This window comes from Drosophila sulfurigaster, chromosome 3 (genome assembly GCF_023558435.1).
Source record: "Drosophila sulfurigaster albostrigata strain 15112-1811.04 chromosome 3, ASM2355843v2, whole genome shotgun sequence".
Lineage (NCBI taxonomy): Eukaryota > Metazoa > Arthropoda > Insecta > Diptera > Drosophilidae > Drosophila > Drosophila sulfurigaster.
In genome coordinates, this window is record NC_084883.1 from 53,234,267 (window position 1) to 53,257,032 (window position 22,766).

General features: G+C 36.7%; 2 protein-coding genes across 3 annotated transcripts in view; both read left to right on the forward strand.

Annotated features, from left to right (window-relative positions):
- Positions 1-17,346, forward strand: part of LOC133845969 (palmitoleoyl-protein carboxylesterase NOTUM) — a 75,668-nt gene extending 58,322 nt beyond the window's left edge. The window contains exons 1-4 of one of the 2 annotated variants that reach the window (XM_062280661.1): positions 4,345-4,755; positions 12,978-13,512; positions 13,582-14,094; positions 15,232-17,346. In XM_062280661.1, the coding sequence (XP_062136645.1) occupies positions 4,702-4,755; positions 12,978-13,512; positions 13,582-14,094; positions 15,232-16,274 (2,145 nt within the window). In that variant the 5' untranslated portion in view covers positions 4,345-4,701 and the 3' untranslated portion in view covers positions 16,275-17,346. Of the gene's footprint in view, positions 1-4,344; positions 4,756-12,977; positions 13,513-13,581; positions 14,095-15,231 lie in introns of those variants that run through there. The other variant, XM_062280662.1, reaches the window with a different exon arrangement.
- Positions 17,347-18,363: 1,017 nt separating this feature from the next.
- Positions 18,364-21,630, forward strand: LOC133844622 (uncharacterized). Its single transcript, XM_062278701.1, has 4 exons — positions 18,364-18,614; positions 18,679-19,249; positions 19,995-20,353; positions 21,098-21,630. Exons 1-4 carry the CDS (start codon positions 18,554-18,556, stop codon positions 21,481-21,483), a joined length of 1,377 nt encoding a protein of 458 aa, XP_062134685.1. The 5' UTR covers positions 18,364-18,553; the 3' UTR covers positions 21,484-21,630.
- Positions 21,631-22,766: the final 1,136 nt, after the last annotated feature.

Sequence of the window (22,766 nt, forward strand, 5' to 3'; positions counted from 1 at the left end):
TAAATTTCAAAATAATAATATGAACCCTACAAATATTTCCAAATATCATTATATTTAAAGCAGTTTAACCCAACTTACTCTTTCAGTTAATTCCATTCACTTTACATTAATTTAACAAAACGTAGTTTACATATATTTCAACAACAAGAACAATTTTTAATTAATTTATTTCCATCTCATACGAATAAAAATTAAAAACAATAAATATACTAAAAAACAAGAAGGAAAAATCCAATTAAGTGTGCTCGAAACAGTGTGGTATTATTCTTAAAATAAACCGAAAAATACTAAAATATACTAAATGTCCGATTCGGTACTACATTCGATGAAGTACTTCATTCTTACTGCACATGAAAATATACTTAAACATGTACTTAAAACTTTATTTCCTCCTTAAATTGAACATGAACCTATTTTCATTTATTTCTCAACAAAAATTAACAATTTAATGTACACTAAATCTTAATCTATTACTTGAACATATAATTTTAGAACTATATGTATGCCCCGTAAGATGTGAACTTATTACGATTATTACTATTGTTTTAATACAGGCTATATTGGAAACTAAGTAATGACATTTTGCATAATTTGCATGTTCCTAACCATTTATTTTTATGCTTTTATATATTTCATCAAAGTTTCTAGAACAAATTACATAAATTAAGAATAATAATTTAGTTGAATTAAAGTTGTTAATAGTGTTGTAATTTTCTACAATTTTTCGATACGATAATTAAAATTGTAAGTGCACTTTTTTTTAATGATTATACCCGCTATCAACAGGGTAGAAGGGTATAATAACATAGCACCTCAATGAGTTGAATGTAACAGACAGAAGGAGGCAACTCCGTTTTAGTTTGTATGATTCCTAAAAATTTGGTAACAATCGGAAAAAAAGGTTGAAGATATATAAGAAATATGTACTTGTGCGTTAGCAAAATCGTCTACTACGGATTTTGGTAGATTTGGGTCAAAGTCTGGTATACTTTTCTCTCTATCTTATATTGTGAATGTAATACTATATCTATATTTTTAATATAATAAATTTGCCTTTTCTACTTAAACAGAGTAAACATACTAAAAAAAAACATTTTAAAAAACGTAATATACAATTATAAGACAAAAAAAATAATTATGGAACTGTTTGCAAAATCCGTTTAGTAAGCACATTACCATAAAATCGTCGTAACTTTTGTTAAGCCTAGTTAAAGTCGATTTTATAAATATTCATATTCAGGAACTCTGACTAAAATAAACATATAATAAATTGTGATTAAAATTAAATTCAATTTAAAGAAATCATCTCATTTCTATAAATAATAATTGCCACACAAAGTTGCGCATAAGCGTATTTTAAAATCGAATTAGACATATTAATTATGCATAAATAATATTCTTAGCGAAATTGCAATAAATTGTGGATTTCTCAACCTTTTTGAATTGGCCGCAATGGCAACAACAGCCAGCGAGAAACTGCGTTCAAGAGCAATGCAATTATGATGATAATCTGCTGAAATTAGAGCTGCACAAAAGAGTGAGCGAGAAGAGGGAGAAACGAGACAGCGATAGAGATGTGAAGCTGGAGGGACGCTTGACAGAATGTTGATCTGTAGCACCTGTTGCTTTTCCCACCAGACATTGTAGCTGTTGTTGCAAAACGAGCAACCACTGGCAGCTGCAACAGCAACATCGACGGCAACATTTAATGCTGCGGGATTGCCGCATCAAAGGATCAAAGGCCGTTACCGTAACTCTCTTTGGCTCTCTCTGGTGACCCGTTAATAAAGTTGTGCAGCATTGACTGCTCAACAAATTTTAATTGCTTATCGAGCGCGACTTGTGCACATCTGTTGAGAGATTAGAGAGAGAGAGAGAGAGAGAGAGAGAAATGCTGCACGATTGATGTCAAGCGCAGCGACTGCGACGGCGACTTTGAAGATTATGCTGAAAGTTATGATGCCAACAGCAGCAGCAGCAACAGCGGCAACAACAGCAACAGCAACAACTATGCGATGGCTCCAGGTGTTCTGGCCTAGCATGCGAAATTATATAGCTCAGTGGAAGCAACAGCAACTACGCAGTGGCCACCGCTGCTTCATCAACATCATGAGCAACATCAGCAGCAGCACCATCATCATCATCAACATCATGATCATCATCATCAGTTGCTGCTGCTGCCGCTGCTGCTGGCGTCGCTGGGCAATGCGGCAAAAGATGAAAGGTGGCGGCAACACTTTGATGCGGCCAAGATCAAAGCTGCCGATTGTTTACATAATAGTGGCCTTTGAAACGGAACAATAGAATGCCAGGATCAAAGACACCGACCGGTTAGTGCGCTTAAGCGAAATGAATGTCCATGTCCCCGCTCAGCAGCAGCAGCAGCAGCACTTACGATGGGGCAACCTCAACCTCAACGATCATCTGTTTCGTCTTGTTGTTATGTTCGGCAAAAGTAGCACTCGCTGTTCATCATGATGATGATGATGATCACAACGATGATCGTCTGCGATCCGCTTTCAAATTGTGTCTTGTAATTGTTGCAACCAAAAGAGTTGCAGCCCTAGTTGCTCTTGCTCCCTGCTGATTGCGCGTTAAATGTTTATGGGCATTCATCGCGTGCTGTCCAGCGGCGTTTTAATTGCCCCCAATGCAGCAGCCAACCACACAGCACACGTTGCGTATGAGCAATGCTGCGATTGCGATTGCAAGAGCAAGAGCATCCAATAATCTCCAGAGATGTCGCCGCATAATAATTGCGTACACTCGCAACTCGAGTGCGCGAGACTTGTACTTAATGCAAAATTATTGCAGCGCCTTTCCAATTCTCACTTTCAACTTTGCCGCCGCACAACTTGTTGTTGTTGCTGTTGTTGTTGTTTTTCTTGTTTCTTGTTTGTCTTTAGGCCTACAAATTTCTCTATCAACTGGGGACGAGCGCTGAAATCCATTTAGTCGCCTTTTGCGAAATACATTTTTATTGCCCAGCCTATTCGCTCTCTTCCTCCCTCTCCCTCTCACTCTCTCTCTCTCGCTCTCTTGTGGGCAGTTAAATCAAGTATGCGGCGTTGAAAGATCGTAAAAGATTGAAATAATTCGATTTCGGCAACGTCACCAACAGCAGCAAACGGCAACGGCGAAATATCAAAGCCACATTTGTTGCTGTTGTTGTTGTTGCTTTTAATGATCGGTCATTAATTGAATTTCGTATAGAAATGGTAATGAAAATGCCTACCACCAAAAAGGGCCAAAGTCCCTGCCGACTGCTGTCGATAAATCGAACGAAAAATAAAAAATTAAAATTAAAATTAAAATCAAAAGAGACAAACACACAAAATAAAATACCTTTAAGCTGCTGCTGATGATTTCTCTCTTGGCAATTTCGTGTATGGGAATTAAAAGTATTTTCGTATTTTCGTATTTTATTCATTTTTTCGGTTTTGTTTTTTTAGATTTACAATTAGATAAAAGTCGCTGCTGACTACTTTATTGAGATTTTATGTGTTTAAGCCGCCATCCCACATATGTATAAAAGAAGACACTTCCATGATTATTGTATGCGTATGATTCCAGGGCCACTCGCCACTCGCGAATGGACCGCGGCTCATTCCAAGAAATGCGCGCTTGCGATCATAAAACACAAAAATGCGGCGCATTAAAAGAAATCAAAAATAAAAAAACAAAAATATATATTTATGTGATGAGAGAGTTGAGAAGACGAGCGGGGGATTTAAAAGCGAAGCATAAGTGCATTAAAAAATTGCAATTACATTAAATTAGCATTAAATGTGAGTTAAAGTGCGAGCAAAACAAAAGACTTAGCCAACGAACGCGCATGCAAAAGCAAAGCAAGGAAAAAATGGCGAAGCCGAAAAAGTCGAAATCGAAACGAAAACCAGAAGCCATTTCGGCTTTCGATTAAGCAGATCAAAGGCGCTGATAAAAGCGGCCATAATCGTAAGACGATTATTAACAAGTAGCTGTCGCGCAGTCGGCGTCGCAGTCGCCGTCAGCAGAGGGAGCAACAGAGATAAAAGAGAGAGAGAGCGATCGCATAATTTTTTCAAATTGCATTGCCTTGCAGTTTATTATTAGTTTTGTTATTATTTTGCGTATTCTAAACAAAAACGAAGACCAAGAAAAGAGCGCGCCAAGCAAACATAAATATATAGAGAGAGAGAGAGAGAGCGACAGAGCGCAAAAGAGAGCGAGTGAGAGCGAGCAAGCGAACGAGTGCACGTGAGCAAAGCGACGTCAACAGCGACTGCGACAGCGACGGCGACTGCGACGTCGACGACGCTCGGCAAAGAGCGAGGCGAAGGCAAGGTAAAAATTTCATTCCGTTTCGAGCATTCGACGTGTGCGGACGTGTGTCTTCTCCTCTCTGTCTTTTGAATCGCAGTCGTGTGAAACGGGCCAAGTGAAGCAAAACATAAATATTCAAAGAAAAATATATATAAATATTACAAAGAAAATATATATCGAAAGCAAGAATATAGCAAAAATATATGAAAGTGTTTAAAGTGCTGACAATGTGCAAAAATAAACATGAAGTGCTACAAATTGAAATGCATTGATATCAAACAGTGCTAAAAACAAAGATTAAAGCCAAGTCAAAGGCAAGCAAAAGTATCAACAACAATTGCAATTGCAATTCTAATATTAAACAACACAATCGAAGCTAAAGCAAAGGCGAACGCCATGGCAGCACTCGCTTATAAATGGATTAAAAACAACAACAACAACAGCAGACAGGTGAGTTCGAAACACAAACACACACAAATTAAAAGGGACTACTGTATTTCACATCGAAACAAAATATCAAAAGTTGCCGCTGAGGCACAAAAGAAAAAACAGTAGCACGTCAATTAAAATTAATAGCTTCCGACTTAAGTTCGAGACCGAAAAACAAAAAAAAAGTTGGAGATGGAGACAGAAACAAAAAAATAAAGAAGAGAAACCCTACAGCTTTATTTACGACATTAGCATATCGCAGAAATCGAAATCAATTTGAAAATCCTTTGCAAGGGCATTAAAAAATGAGATTAAATTTGCCTGCGTGCGCAAAAAGCCAGAAAAAAAAACAGAAAACAGAGTTCCGAAAATACACGAAACACGAAACACGAACAAAACAAAGGCCAAAAGAGACCGACAGAGAACGAGACTCATTTTAAGTATAGCTAACCGAAAAAACCCTCATCAGCAACAACAACAACAACAACAGCAACAACAATAACAACAACAAAGTGCAGGCCGCTTTCGTGTGCGCTCCACTTGGCTTTTGAGTCCCAATCCGCAGCTGGAGGAGAACTCTTAGCTCGTAGTAAGTTTTGCTACTGTTTTCAAAGTTAAGATCAATGAGTGCGACGAGTGCCTTTGGCTTTTAATACTTTATACTACTACAAGCCAAGCGTCGGGAACTGGTTGCTGCCTCAACTGCTGCCTCAACTGCTTCGGCTGCCTCGGTTGCGATCTGCTTTGCAACATGCCGCAAAGGCAACGGTCCAACCAAAACCCCAGGCGGCAAAGTACAAAGCCAAAAACGGCACGGGTTTAGCGCGCTCAGAGTAAAAAGCGATCAGCGTCGTCGTCGTCGCCAGACGTGCGCACATCCCACAGATACAAAGATACAAACACACACACAGACAGATGCAGATACAAACACAGTCGAGTCGGGGTCCGGTCTAATAACGCTGCCTGCCTGCTTGCCTGCTGGCACTTGGCTTCATCTTTTGGGCCGCGGCATTGGCTTTTGTTGTTGTTTTTCCCCGCTTCCCGCTGCCTGTTGCCAGTTTGCTTGCGGCTTCATTTGAGGCTGCTTCCGAATTACCTGCGTGGCATTGCAGTAGCCAACAACAACAACAACAGCGCAACAGCATCGCGTTATTTCCCTGCCATACAAAGTATTAAATTGCTGCAAACAGGTGTATTTTATGTATGCCTCGAAGGCAGCAACAAACAACAACACACAAGGATGGCGGGATGTCAGCTCTGGCTGCACTTTGTAGGGTAATACTGTTGGGCAGAGTTTGGGCAGGGTTAAACGCTCAACATCAACGCTGCAATTAGCTAAAGACCACAATTCAATAACCAATCTAAGCACCCAACTTCAAACTGAGCTTTAAATGCAGTTTTGAAGATAAATTAAGCTTTGATTTACTTCGAAATTTTAATAGATTTAAAACTTGGCATTTAGATGAATATACAATTTATGCATAACATTTCAAAATATGAACATTTGGAGTCATCAAAAGTTATCTTCATCCTTGAAAAATGAAAAAAAAAGGATTTCTCTAACTCAAATTCTTACAAAATTTAATGTAATTTGAAAATGAATTTAATCGTGAATGCATTTATTCAATGTAAATATTTATGTCAATTAATCGAACTTTGGAGTGATCTAATTTCATTTATATTAATTCTTAAAATATATAATTTAATTTTGCATTAAATTCTAATTATATGTGAATTTTTAACTCAATGAAACGAATTTTGAAATTATAAAACTTCATCTATAGTAATTTTGACATAAGTAATTTAATTTTAAATAAATTTCAACGCTTAAATTTTAAATTATTTAACTCAATATTAATCCTTCAAAAACGTAATATAATTAGGCACATTTCTACAACTTAGTAATACATCAACTCAACTTAGAACTTTAGTTTGTTTTCAGTAATGATTCACTTACTTCTAAGATCAGCTTATTAAATTTCACTTCCTTTTTAAAATTAAATTGCTTAAAAGACGCATGCAAATAAAAAACAACAAAAGAAAAAACTGCCAACAATAATACAACAAACATTAACAACAAAAGCCACGAAAAAAAAAACAATGGCAACGGAAGTTTATTTATGCCTGGCCCGATATTTATTTAAACGTAAGCGATAAGCCGCCAAAGGGAGGATAGAAAGAGAGGGAGATAACGAGAGGGAGAGAACGAGATAGAGAGTGAGCGAGAATAAGTGAGGGAGAGAGCAACACTTGTTGCAATGAGCGGGAAAAAGCAATGCACGTTGTGTTCGGTTTCTTTGAATTGACAAGGTCGTTATTGATTATGTTGCGATTTTTATTAAAGTGTAGTGAATGAAAGTGTGTGATATATTTTGAGACAATTTATATAATAAGGAAGCTTAGTAAATTTTTTTTTTTATAATTTTCAAATGAGGCGTCTCAAGCTAAGAATTAAGTTCATAAAATGTAAAGCAAATGTTTGTTGAATAACTTAAAATAACTTTAAATGATTGCTAAGCGATTAAAATGATTGTTAAATTACTTAAAAGAGAACTGGAAACTAAATTACATACATATATTTATTAATAAATAGAAAGAGAGCTATAATCAGGGGTGCTCTACTGATTTTAAAAAATTCCATAGAATGGCAATATAAATACTGAAAATATACTGGATGCTATTTTTAGTATAATGATATAGTAATACGTTGAAATAATTGAAAATAGAGCACAGAAATATACCGATTTCTTAAACCACAAAAATACTAAAAATATACTTAATACTATCTTTGGTATATTGATTTATCCAAAGTAACTAATAACCTGAATAGGTAAATGTTTTCCCCATACAAAAGTATTGCTTCAATAACTTCTATTTCAAATCTATGATTAGCGAATGAAAAAATTCACTTTAGCAAATAGCAACTAGTGAAGCTAAATAGAAATACTCATAAAACAAAATACCAAGCAGCTTGTTCTTAGAAATTCAAAGGTTGTGATTTATTTTAATGAATTTATAACCAGTTAAAAATACAGATTTATCTATAATCAAATCTGCAAATCAAACATCAATTGCAAAGCCCGCACATTTCATAAATCGCACTTCAATTTATTGCCAATCAATTCATTTTGTTTTCTCATAAACTATTTTTAATAAACTCGCTCGTCAATCGCGTTTATCGCTGAGTAAATCAAAAGGCTCATAAATTAGTTTCCATATTTTTAAATCAATTAACTCAATTTTTAAAATCAATTAATTCACTCTGAGTTCTTCTATAGAAAATAATTAGCAGCCATAAATTGGCAAGCAAATATTTATAGTGACAAAATATTTATGCATTTTTAATCGAGTGCAGCTAGAATGAAATGTGAAATGCATATGTCGAATGGCATTATAATTAACAAACACACAAACACACTCGCACACACAGCTGCAATCAAATCAAATCAATTCAAGTCACCACGGGGCGTATGCTTAATTTTAATATAAAAAATGAAATAAAATGAATGGGAAAAATGAGAGGAAAAAAAACGTGGTAAACGCTAAGCGCCACAGCCACAACGACAGCAACAGCAACAGCAACTACGACAGCGACAGCGGCACTTGACTATTTGCAGCAATTAATAAAAACTGACAATTTAATCGTCGCGACAAGTAGTTGGCTGCCAGCCAGCCCCCAGACAGAGCAGAGACTAAAGAGAGAGAGAGAGAGATAGAGCGGAGTGGAGATTGGTAAGGCGCCTTTGTCGGCGTTTGCTTGGCCGCAAGAAATCGGAAAATACAACAGCAACAACAACAACAACAACAGCAACAAGCCAAAAGCAAAATATTAATAAGCAGTGCCCGCAATTAATAGCGCAACTTAAGACGCTATATAGGGTAATTAAGCGGCGCTTGTGAACATTTTTTCCTTTGGCGGAGCCGACGACAACAACAGCAACAACAACAACAACAACGATAGCAGCTGCTGCCGTAGTTGTTGTTGTTGCCGTTGTTGTTGTTGTTGATGTTGTCGGCGCTGCCGTTTTTTCTCTTAACAGGTAAACAACAAGTGCAACGTACGCTTGAATCTAAGTATCTCTATCTTTGTATCTGTATCTGTGTATCTATGAGTTTCATTCACTCTATTCAAGTGTGTGTTAGTTTCTCTATGTGTGTGTGTGTACTCTGTGTCAATGTGGGCACGCGTTTTGTTTACTCAAGCGTAAATCCGCGCACACACGTAATTTTGTTTTTTATTTTTTTTTTTTTGTATTTTGGTGGGTCGTGGTTAACATCAGAAGATCGTAGGCGCAGCCCAAAATAAATCGTCAAGCATGTCAATAAACGAGGGCAGCTACAAAACTATGCAAAAATAAAGTTCAATATACAAAAAAAATAAGAAAGAAGAATTAAGAAAGCAATATAATTATTCGCATAGGAATATAGTCAACAGTTTTAATAATAGACTTTTCTTAGAGGCTTTTAAGTAAAAGTCTTAATCAGTCTAAATCACTTAACAGAAGAAAATAACAACAATGAAGTAATATGAAAATTTTAGGAATTTTTTAAAACCAATATTATATATTCTTAATATGTCAAGAACACAATCAATCAGAAAGCTACAGTGGAGTGTGATCGACTGGGAGATATTCGCAACCCATTTGACAGCAAAGCATACCGAATTAATATACCACAAAAATACTAAAAATATTTGGAATGCTATTTTTATAATGCTATAGTAGTAATCATATAGTACTACATTGAAAAATACCATAGAGTACAAAAATACCAAATAATATACCGCAAAATACTAAAAATATCGATGAAGTATTTCTTTAATATGTACATATCTGCAATATATACTATATACTTTGTAGAAAAAATACCATACAGTACAAAAATACCAAATAATATACAGCAAAATACTAAAAAATATCGATGGCGTATTTCTTTAATATTTACTTATCTACAATATGCCTTTTTCAAATAACACAAAGTTAATGAACAATAATAATGGGCAACTTAAGATATGATTATATACATCAACAAATAGTTTTAAATTAGTAACATGAATTTATAAATTAACATTTAATAATAATCATCGCTTAATTGTATAATTATTTTTGGAAAACTCATTAATTATTTCCATTACATTAAAAATTCTATTAAATGCACATTTCAAAACTAAGTTTTTGATTATTTTTAATGGTATAAATAATCTAAAATATGCTAGTAAAATAATTAAAACAATTTTACTATTCATTATAATACTGTATTTATTTGTAATAAAAATTCATCTCAGCTTCTTAGTTGCTTTTTTTTGGCAAACTGCTTGAGCTGCCCTCGGAGACTTCAATTCTAGCGCTAGAACTCTTGTCAATTTGTAAAGCGGCAAACATCAGAGAGTTGTGTTTTCTCATTGTTGCTGTTGTTGTTCTTGTTGTTGTTGTTGTGTTTTTGGTTTTGGTTGCTTGAGTTTCGTTTGGCAGTCTTTGGCTAGAGGGAAAGACCCCGCAAACCCGCAACACACGCTCTTTGCTCCGCTTCCTTCTGCCTCAGCTGACAGGCAGCAATCAAAAAACGAAAAACGGCAGCGATAGCAAAACTCAAATTGAAAATTGAAGCAACTGCGACAACAGCAACAGCAACAACATTGAGAGCAGCCACAGCTTGCGGCTGCAACTTAAGTTAAAGCAAAGACTTAAAGCAAGCTTATAGCTCATTGAGCTACCGTTACTTTGGCCGCTGGTCAAGTTCAAAACTGGCTCAGCACAAAACTTGCCATAATTGTGCTCTCTCTTTCTCTCTTGCCTTTTATCTCTCTCTGTTCTTTTGTAGGCCTCGCAACTCGTGAAATTGTTCGTGTCATTTGCATTTTGTCTGCAAATTGTCGTTGCCAGCGGCGACTGCGTCTGCGACGTCAACAGCGACTGCGACTGCGACTGCGACGCAGGCAGCGGCACAACTTCAAAGCCAAAATAAACATTGATTGAAGATTTCTTTACGATTTCTGAATGGTTATTTATGCAGAGACAGAGACAGAGACAGCAACAACGACAGCGACAACGTCAGAGGCAGAGGCAGAGACAGACAACGGAGACACAATTGACAGACTGACACACTGAGACACTAAAATCGTTGCCTTTGACTCGAGTTGTTGTTCTCGCTGTGTCGGCACGCGTTTTATTCTTGTTGTTGTTGTCAGTTGTTGGTTGTTGCTTGTATCATTTACAAATTGCTGGAAAATAGCGTAAGAATCGAGGCAAGCAAATCGCCGCTGCTCATTTTGATTGATGTGCACAGCCGACCTTAAGTTCAAAGCCAAGAACAACAACATCGACAACAACAACAATGAGAACAACAAGCTGAGAGTTGTCGCTGATTACCACGCGTCAACGGCCATGACAATGTGAAATTTGTTGTTTGGTCGCAAACCACGCGGCGTATGATTAATATCAAATTTGTGAGCCCAAAATCCGAGTGAATTGTCTTTATCCCGCAACTGCTCTCTGTATCTCTCTCTCTCTCTCTCTCTCTCTCGCTTACTCTTCCCACCTCTCTCTCTCTCTCTCTCGCTCACTCTGTGAACAACAACAGAAACGTAACGAAATGCGCGGCAAAAATTTCTTTGATCTTATCGCAAAGCTTCTTGCTCGCATTTTGATCAAAGCAAGTTTTTCCGCCAAAATACAAAGGCAACAACAACAACAACAACAGCACCAAGAGCAACAATAACAGAAAACCACAAGAGCAACTGACAAACAGACAGCGCAAGAGAGTGAGAGAGAGAGAGAGAGAGAGAGAGGGAGACAGAGGAGGGAAGAAGCACGTTGTTATTGCGTTGACAACAACACAAAGTTGTGAATGAGTTAAGAAAGCTAGCAAACTTGAAGGTGATTAAAGGAGGGAGGGGAGAAGTGGAAGTGGATGTGGAAGAAGAAGCAGCAACTGAGTGAGCACACTTGGAGTTTAAGCAAACAATTGCCGGCTCTCTCTATCTCTCTATCTTGCTCTCTTTTAGTTACTCTCTGTTTATCGCTCTCTTTCCCAAATGTCTTTCAATTTGTAGCTTATGCGAGTACTCGTTGTTATTATTTGTGTTCTTGATCATATCTTATCAAAGGTTAAACTCACGCTTTACTGTCTCTCTCTCTCTCTCTCTTTCTCTTCCGTTCACTGCGACCTTCTCTATTTCTCCCTCTCTCTTTCTCATTTTCAGTCACTTTACCTCTTACTACTACTTCTTCCTTTTACCTTAACTTTACTCTTAGCTTAAACTTTATTGCTAATAACAAATTGTTTAAGCTTTTATCATTCTTATATCTTATCAAAGGTTAAACTGACGCTTTACTCTCTCTGTCTCTCTCTGTCTCTTATTCCCTATTCTATGACCTTCTCTTATTCACTTTATATCTTTATATACATCATACTTCTTCTGTTTATGTATTTTTCTCTCTTAAATATTATTCCTAGCTATATTTTATCAATTGCTAACTTTACCAATTCCTATTTCTCTCTACTACGAACTTCTTTTCCAAACTCTCTTTTGCTCTCCATATCTATCTTAATATCTCTTTCCTATCTTAATATATCTTTCTCTTTGTTTAAGACATAGCTTTTAGCTTACTATAATATATAATATTTTATCAAGTGCTTAACTTACACCTTTCTCTTATTCTCTCTCTATATATACACAAATGTATCTATCGTTGTCGCCCTTTCAAGTCCAATTATATATCTCAGTCTAGGTCTATAACTTTCGTCTCTCTCTCTTAAGCATAGCTTAAGCTTGATTGCTAACAAGTTCGTTTAATTATAATAATCATATTTTCTATCTTTCACCTCTTCTCGATTACTATTTCCTGTTGTTGTCCTTTCTTTCTCTCTCCATCTTGCTGTAGCTTTCCTTTACTCTGATATATTTGCTTATAAACTTTTAATAGGTTTATGTAAAGGAATCCTCTACAAATTCTTAAAATATGTTTGCAATGCAAAGAAGATTTTTGAAATAAATGTGTTCAAGATGAAAACACCAAATTTACACTAACATTTTTTTTGGTACTTTAAGACACATTCAATTGAAAACTTTCTTGGAATATTATTCAAAGAATAAAGTATTATAATTATTCTTTTATTTCCAATCTATAATTAAGTGTCTTTCAAGAATAAAGTATTATAATTATCAATATCTATAATCTATAAAAAAGTAAGTTTATTTCATTAAATTTACTAACTTGCAATATTTCTGTTCTCTTTTGCAGTCAACGACACAGCTGCAATGGTTGCTGTCACGCTCAGCAATATTGCTGCTGGCTGTGCTCAGCGTGTTGCCGCTGCACGCCAGCAGCAACAGCATCAACAGCAGCAATAGCAACAGCAGTAGCGACAACTTGGAGGAGTTGGGCGTGGCGACAAGACCGCTGAAACTCGAGATGGAGCAACAGCAAGCAAACTCTTTGCCCGCCGACAGCAGCAGCAGCAATAATTTAATACAGCGCAAGTATTTGGTGATGCATGCTGCTCTCAATGGCGCCACTGGCAGCAACAGCAACAACAACAACCAGAACAACAACGATCACAGTCGCTCGTTGAAACGCGTTTCGTTGACCAACTCGAGCATCACGTGCAACGATGGAACTCACGCTGGATTCTATCTGCGAAAACAACCAAACTCCAAGAAGTGGATCGTGTTCCTCGAAGGCGGTTGGCATTGCTTTGACAATCGCTCGTGTCGCGCTCGCTGGATGCGTCTGCGTCACTTGATGACCAGCTCCCAGTGGCCAGAGACCAGAGATGGTAAGTCAAAAGCTTCAATCTTAAACCCACTTCAACTTCAACTAATCTTCGCTTTTCTCTCTCCCTTAGTTGGTGGCATTTTATCGCCACATGCCGAGGAGAATCCTTATTGGCACAATGCCAATCATGTCCTAGTTCCTTATTGCAGCAGCGATTCCTGGTCAGGAACTCGCACCGAACCCGATTCACGTGATCTGGAGAACAATTGGCGCTTCATGGGAGCCTTGATCTTACGGCAAGTGATTGCTGATCTCATTCCCTTGGGTTTGGGTCGCGTTGCTGGCGGAGAACTCTTGCTCGTTGGCTCCTCTGCTGGCGGTTTGGGTGTCATGCTCAATCTGGATCGTGTTCGCGATTTCCTCGTCAATGAACGCAAACTTCAGGTCACAGTTCGTGGTGTCAGCGACTCGGGTTGGTTCCTGGATCGTGAACCCTACACTCCAGCTGCTGTCGCCTCCAGTGAAGCTGTTCGACTCGGCTGGAAACTGTGGCAAGGACTCCTGCCCGAGGACTGCACCAAGGCGCATCCCACCGAGCACTGGCGCTGCTACTTCGGCTATCGATTGTACCCCACGCTAAAGAGTAAGTATCTAAAAATAATTCTGTTCCCTCTTAATCCGTCTGTCTGTCCGTCCATCGGTACTATTATTCTGTTACGAGTGATGAAATAAATCATTAAGAGGTGTCGTATAATTTTGGGCAGAAGTGTATTCAACACTTAAATTCTACTTCAGAAACTTCATTTTACTTGCGAGCATCGGCAATAATTGTCACATTTAACTAAGTTAATCTTGATAACTACAGCTTAGAATTTCGATTCAAAATCCTCATGATTTCAACCATAATAGATCGAAATTACATCATTAATTGGACGAAAGATTTATCAAACCATTTATTACATATGTATTATTTATTTAGTAAATATCAATTAACAAATTCAATTCAATTTAACAAATTTTACAAGCATTTTAAAAATGTTCTCTTTTTCACACTTGAGTGAAAAGATATTTCCTTGAATCAAAGCTAATGAAGTTAGGCATCCTTCACCCGAAACCCTTTTCTATTCGCCTCATATTTTACAATCAAGTTCACTCAACTGTATTTTTCTTACCTTTAGAAGCTTTCATTAAATTAAAACTGTCAAGCCATTAAAGCTATTAAAGGCATATAAACGATAGTTTCCAACAACTTTTTTTTAACAATAATTCTTGATGGTTTACTTAAAGCCACTGCACGATTCAATAAGAAGTCATGACTTAAGAACACAATTGTGTAGCTCATCACTAAATCAAATCTTTTGCTACTATCAAGTGAAGCTATAAGCTAAAGAAGTTAGGTATCCATCAACGGAAACTCTTTTGTATTACCCAAAAATAGTAAGCATGTATTTCACAGTAGATAACACTCTACTTTATTTATCTTACTTATTTTAGAAGCTGTCATTAAATTATAACTGAAATGCTATTCAAAGCAACAACTTTTTCTTAACAACAATTATTGATTAAAGCAACTGTGCGATTCAATAGTAAATCATACCCTAATATACAATTTAGTAGATCAATTAAAAAGTAAGCTTTTTAATGAAACTATAAGATAACGTAGCAAAACTTCCATCACCCGAAACTCTTCTGTATTCCCATCAAATTCTTAGCATGTATTTAACAATCGAACATATTCCTTAATTCCTTACTAATCACTTCCTTTCGTCCACTCTTGCAGCTCCTCTGTTCGTGTTCCAATGGCTCTTCGACGAGGCGCAGATGCGAGCGGACAACGTTGGCGCTCCCGTGACTCCTCAGCAATGGAACTACATCCACGACATGGGCGGAGCTCTGCGCTCCTCGCTGGACAATGTGAGCGCTGTGTTTGCTCCCAGTTGCATTGGCCACGCGGTGCTCTCGAAACGGGATTGGGTGAACATCAAGATCGATGACATTTCGCTGCCTGCTGCGCTGCGTTGCTGGGAGCATTCAACACGCCAGCGACGCAAGCGACACGACAAACTCAAGCGATCCACCGAGGCAACCACAACAGCATTGCAGCAGCAACAGCAACAGGAGCAACATCCGAACCAAAGACATCAGCATCAGCAGCGACATCGTCAACATCGACTGCAGAAGCTGAACAATGTGGAAGAGTCAGTGAATCAATCGAATCCACAACGAAAACGGAATCATCTGAGCAAAGAACAACGCGAGGAGCGAAAACGCAGGCGGCAGCAACGTCAAGAGCGACAGCGACGCAAGCAGCGACGTCGCCAGCAGCAGCAGCAACGCAAACGTGAAAACGAAGCCAACAACCAAAAGTTGCATCGCCAACCGCTGACAGCAGAGCAGCAACTGGAGAGAAAGCAACAGCGACAACAGCAACGAAGACGCAAGTTGCAACAGCAGCAGCAGCAACAGTTGCAGCAGAAACAGTTGCTGCAGCAGGAGCAGCCAAGCAGCGAGCCGCAAAAGCGACGCGCTTCGAACAGCGCCTCGAAGCCGGCAACAAAATCGAAGCAGCGACAACGTTTGCCACGAGTGCCAGAGAAATGCGGACTGCGGTTGCTCGAACGTTGCAGCTGGCCACAGTGCAACCATTCGTGCCCCACGCTCACGAATCCGTTGACAGGCGAAGAGATGCGCTTCCTAGAGCTGCTCACTTCCTTTGGCCTGGACATCGAGGCAGTGGCTGCTGCCTTGGGTGTTGATATGCACACGCTGAACAACATGGAACGCACCGAACTCGTGAATCTGCTGACGCAACAAGTCAGCTGAAAGAGAGAGAGAGTCTCTCTCTCTCTCTTTTAAATCTGTAAATAGTTGGCCTGTATATAGATATAGCCATAGACTCTCCCTGTAAATAGTTTAGCGAGAAACGAGAAAAGACATGCGCCAAGTAACCCAGTAATTAAGCACAATCTAAACATACATTTATTTATAACACACTCATTTAGCCACTCGTACGTATTCGTAATTTATTCGCATTCGCATCCCACACACATACTTTTTTATTAACTAACACAAATGCAACCACAAGACTGTTTTTTATAGTTTTTTTTTTTTTGAGTTTGAGTTTGAGTTTGAATTTGAGCAAACAATGAAGACAACTTAGCTTAGGATTAAGTGTAATTTTGTAATTTATTTAGCATTAAGCGTAGCCAAGACAGGAGCTGTATTTGTTTTTGTTTCAGACTGTTTTTTTTTTCAAATTTACAAATTACAAATTACAAATTGCGAATGACCTACCTCAACAACAAAATTATAAATATATAAACAGCTGCCTAGAACACCAATTGCGTACCTGTTGCAAATCAAAAATCAAATAACCAACTAAATCTATTTATTTATTTTTTGGTTTTAATCGTTAATCATAATGATAAAGATGATGCCCGCATTCCGTTCAAAATATTCATACATATCTATTAATTAATTGTAGTACTTATATATTAATTAATCAACACACACGGCGAACGAACAACTCGAATACTTATTATTTTACAACTTTAGTACTTAAAACGTATTTCTAATTCTATATTTTAAGTCTAATTCTAATCACACAACAAATACAAATACTATTACATTTAATTCATTCACTTGTAATTAGCCTGTACAGAAATCGGTTCAAGCATTAGCCTAAGTATTGTTGTGCTTAAATTATTCCTAAGCTAGAAAACAACAAAAAGATGAGCACGAAGATGATCCGAGCTCTATTGTCATTGTTAACTTTCAAACTGAGAACGAGAAAATACCAAGAAAAACAACAAAAAAATACAAAAACAGAAACAAACCCAACTGCAAAACAGACAGCAAATAAAAACACTCAAAATATTTCTATTTGAAAATTAAACATTCGCTTTTTTATTTATTTTATTACTTTCAAACTTCTTTACAGTCAAAAGGAAATTCACATAAATCATTCAACTCTAAGGATTTTTGATAAATATGGACAAAAGTTTTTATTTCAGACAGAATAATATCTATACACAGAGGGAAAAATCTTAATTTATTTTTTCGATCTTAAAAAAAGTAATCTTGAACTAATCTTAAATCAAAATTTATATGCTAAATTTGCCTTTTAATTTTAGAAACATCTTATTTTAAGATTAAAATCTTGATTCGAGAAAGTTTTATTCTAGATTGAAAAGTAGATTGTAAATCTTAATTAAAGATTTTTTCGATATAAAAATAAAAAAATGTTTTTCTTGTTTCTTAAAATGTGGAAATTCCCTTCATTGAAAAATTATAAACTAATTTCTGAAGTTGTTGCAAATAAATAGAATCGTTGATCCTGGGATCAAAGCTGGTTCGTATATAAAAAAAGTAAGTGTTAGAATAAATGTATAATTGTATCTAACATATACTAAAAAACAAATTAAATAGTAATATAACAAATATTTAAAACACGCAGTTTATTTACTGTTTTAGAACAATCTTAATTTAAGATTTTGCCTTCTTTGTTTCTTCATTCTTAAAACAAGATTATAATCTTTTATTTCAAGATTGGGTTATTTAGATTTTTCTAAATTTTCAATCTTGATTTAAGAAAAAACCTGCTTGGTTCAATTTTGACATACAAACCATTTTAAATCGAGATTTTATTCTTGATTTTAGCACTTTTTTTCATTCTGTGTGGTGTTTCTTAAATGTATAGAATCTGAATAATTGTAAAAATCCTACCTTTAATTATTAAAGTAAATTTATATTAGGTAGGTAAGGAGATCTTCGAACAATACTCACTAATTCGAACCGTGATTGTATGATCATCTCTAAGTGAAGAGAGTGTTTTCTTTGGGTCTGGTTCTGTAGTTAATTTTTTAACGCTCTCACGTCGCACATTCATTGAACTTAATTGAATGAGGCAAGTGTCGTCGACTAAGCTCAGCGAGATTGAGATTCCGCTCAATTTCGCTAGCTCAATGATGATAGCGGGAATGAAGAGGGGAAAGAAGAGGCACAGAATGAGCCACAAAGGTTACGAATTTCTCGCTCACTTTTCATTTTAATTCAGCGTCAGAAGTCAAGCAATCAACACGCGAAACGCAAAAGTGGAAAAAATGAATAAAACTCTGTTGTTGCTGATGTTGCAACTGCAACTGCTGGTGGCGCCACTCTCAGGTAAATGTGGCACAACTTCAAAGTTGAATTTCAAAAATGCTTTAATCAACTATCAACTATTTAGCCAATTGCCCCATCTACTTGACCATTTCACTCACGGGCAAATCGCTGCACGACACTTGCCTCGAGATCAATTGGGGACCCGATTGCTTTGCTCCACCCGAATGGATCGGCATCTATCGCGAGGATCCCTCGGTGTCCAGTTTGGCACCCGAAGTACATCTTGCTGGCATTCAGAATCGCACAGGGAAACGTCTGACACCATTCAAGCTGGGAAAACTGCATTTCCCAGGCGGTTGGCATCGGGAGGAGGCGGAACACTCTTCGAGTGTCACCAGCTATTCAAAGGGCAAGTGTTTGAACTATTATGTGGCCAGCTACAATGGCACCGAGCTGCTCACCATCGACTGCCTGAAGATTCAGCCCAATTGGATGGCTCATCTTAAGGAGGCGGCTCAGCTGCCGCTCAAACAACTCTTCTTGCCTGGCACACATGCCTCGGGGACTTATGTCGACACCTACAGCAAGACAAAGTCATCCGATGTCCAGAACTATCTGGTAGCTCAGCACTTTGATGTCTGGTCACAGCTCGTCTTTGGCATTCGCTATCTCGATCTCAGCGTGGGTGCAAAAGTGTGAGTAAAACCAATAATGAATCAACTCGAGTGATGCTCTCTTTTAAAACCTAGATCTCAGAGAATACAAGTGCTATGAGTAGAAAATTTAATACCTATATTTGCCTAAATAACTTCCATTCTCACGAAGATTTTCTTAGAATTTAGCCAAGTCCAATTGTACAGAGAAAGATACTCCCTAACAATTTTCAATAAAAGCAAAACACTGCAGTGTTATTCGACAAATATACCAAAAATAGATAGAAAAAAAACCAAAGTCAGTATTCGGTATACCAAATAAATATACCTAAATCATTCTAATATATGACAAAAGTAACATGTGGTATACCGAAATACTAGCACATTCAAAATATGCCATAAAATATACCAGATTCTCAATCCAACATCAGCCAGTAGTAAATACTGGGATCCACTTGAGTGCAAATAATTTAGTACTTACTTCAAGGGGAATAATTTAGTACTTAACCAAAATATGCATAGTATTAGTAGTAAATATTGGGATGCACTTGAGTGGAAATAATTTAGTACTTAAACAAAATATGCACAGTATTAGTACTAAATTTTGGGATGCACTTGAGTGGAAATAATTTAGTACTTAATTTAAGGGGAACAACTTAGTACTTCAACAAACAAAGCATAACATTAGTTCTAAATATTGGGATGCACTTAAGTAAGAACCTGCCGCTAAGAGAGATATGCGTTTGCTTTCCAAAATATGCAGCTGATACTTCATTACCATCTTTAGTTACAGAAACAAGAATACAGATAAGCGCAAAAGCGATGCAGATCAGTTCTGGGTGGTGAACGAACATCAGTTTGTTAATCCATTGATTGGAGTGCTGCGCGACGTTCGTCGCTTTGTCGAACTCTCAAAGGAAGTTGTTGTGCTGGACTTTAGCTCGTTTCCGCTTGGCTTCTACAAGCATCCCGATGTCTACAGCAGCCTCTTTCAACTCATACGCCAAGAGCTGGGCGACGTTGCCTACAAACGCAATGTGTCCAGCAACGAGCACTGCGCCGATCGCAGCTACGAGGATCTGCGTCTAGCTGGCGGCCACGTTTTGTTGCTGTTTCCCACGCAAGAGTTGCCGCATCCTGATAATGGTATAGCATACTAAATACTAAATACTAAATACTAAATACTAAATACTAAATACTAAATACTAAATACTAAATACTAAATACTAAATACTAAATACTAAATACTAAATACTAAATACTAAATACTAAATACTAAATACTAAATACTAAATACTAAATACTAAATACTAAATACTAAATACTAAATACTAAATACTAAATACTAAATACTAAATACTAAATACTAAATACTAAATACTAAATACTAAATACTAAATACTAAATACTAAATACTAAATACTAAATACTAAATACTAAATACTAAATACTAAATACTAAATACTAAATACTAAATACTAAATACTAAATACTAAATACTAAATACTAAATACTAAATACTAAATACTAAATACTAAATACTAAATACTAAATACTAAATACTAAATACTAAATACTAAATACTAAATACTAAATACTAAATACTAAATACTAAATACTAAATACTAAATACTAAATACTAAATACTAAATACTAAATACTAAATACTAAATACTAAATACTAAATACTAAATACTAAATACTAAATACTAAATACTAAATATTAAATATTAAATACTAAATACTAAATATTAAATACTAAATACTAAATACTAAATACTAAATACTAATTACTAAATACTAAATACTAAATACTAAATACTAAATTCTAAATTCTAAATACTACTCTCTCTCTCTCTCTCTCTCTCGCTCTTTCTTTGATTGTTACAGAATCTGCCCTCCTTTGCACTCCTTGGCAACGCTTCAGCACAAGCTACATGAACATATCGCAAACCCTTGACTACATGCGTTTGCTCTTCCGCAAGAAGAAGGATTCGCCTGTGCAGGACGATGGCTGGATATTTCTGGCCAGGATGAGCTTCGAGCATGCGTACAACACGCGACGCAAGTTCCAGCCGGCTAAGGAACGCGCTGAGTTGGTGAATCCAAAGGTTAATCTCTGGTTAACGGGACCTTGGGGATTCAATGCAAATGTTGTGGCCATGGATTTCTTCAGCAATACCAATCTCATTGATTTAGCCATTAATGTGAATGCACACAAGGCCTACTTGGCGTCTACTAAAAACTTTACTAATATCGAAATTCCCGTTCGTTAAAATTCTAAACAAATTGAATTGTTATTAAGCTAAATTTTGATTGACGTTTACGATTGGCAGTCACTGTAAGCTCACACAATAACTATATCTTGTTACAATTGACACCCAAATAATATGGTCGTCATTAAAAGATTATAAACTGTACACAATTTGTTTTTGTTTGTTAATTAACAATTTCTATTATAGAATTCAAGTGCAAAATGCTGCCCATAAACTTTTTACGCAAACAGTTTGAAAATATTAATTTGGCAGCACTGTCGCAAGCAGTTAACACATAGCCAATACTTAAACCACAAGCAGTGTACACGCACTCGTTGAGTAAGCAGTGTCAACGTATTTCCACACAGGTGGCAACGTTGTGCGAAGCAGTAGATCTCTTTTGTCACATGTGGCAACGTGCGGTGGTCATATTCGTAATGGTACAAAAAAACTGCTTGATTTCAAATCCAAGTTTTTTTTATACATTTTATTTATATTTTCATTTCTTTCCATTTCTTACAAACTAAAAAAATTAAATATTCTTTTATAAAAATATATATGTACATATTGTATTCATTTTCATTTCAGTTTTTTATTGTAACTTTCCAGTATTTTTGCGGTTATTTTGGTATATTAAAAAAATATTACCGCTACATTTTGCCTCAGAGTCGAGCACACTTGACTGTAGCTTTCTTGATTTTTTACGTTCTTTGAATGATCAGCTTAAAAGTATGCAATAGCGTGAGCGTGAGATTTCTTGCGCGAAAAATCCGACACTCTGAATAAATGAATTTTATTATTCTGGTTTTGATTAAACAAAAATAGATTTTCAAAGTTGCGCAGCCTCAGTCGACGGATGAATATCAACTGACCGCTCATCTTCCCCTTTAGCTTTAGTTGTGTGTGAAATAGTCGCTAGATCTAGCCGCATAACTGCCAATGTAATATCACTGTTGATTTGTCGAAGCTCTGCAAAAACGCAAGCCCAAGATCAATCAACGTCGCACCCACATTTGTCCACAACACTAATGACACAATCACAACTGTACTTGCAAGAGAAAAGCCCCAATGGCGACTGGACGTAAACAGCGATAATTTTCAGTTCACAGGAAGAAGCAATGGCAGGAACAAACACAAGCTCCTTACACACTGCTTGCGGCGGATTGAAACCAACGCGTCGCAGCGAATTACAGCAGTCAATTTATGTATACATATACATACGCACATATGAATGTACATAATAATTTTACTCATACATACATACATGTATGATTTTCGTCAGTTGAGCTGCAACTGAGCATCGT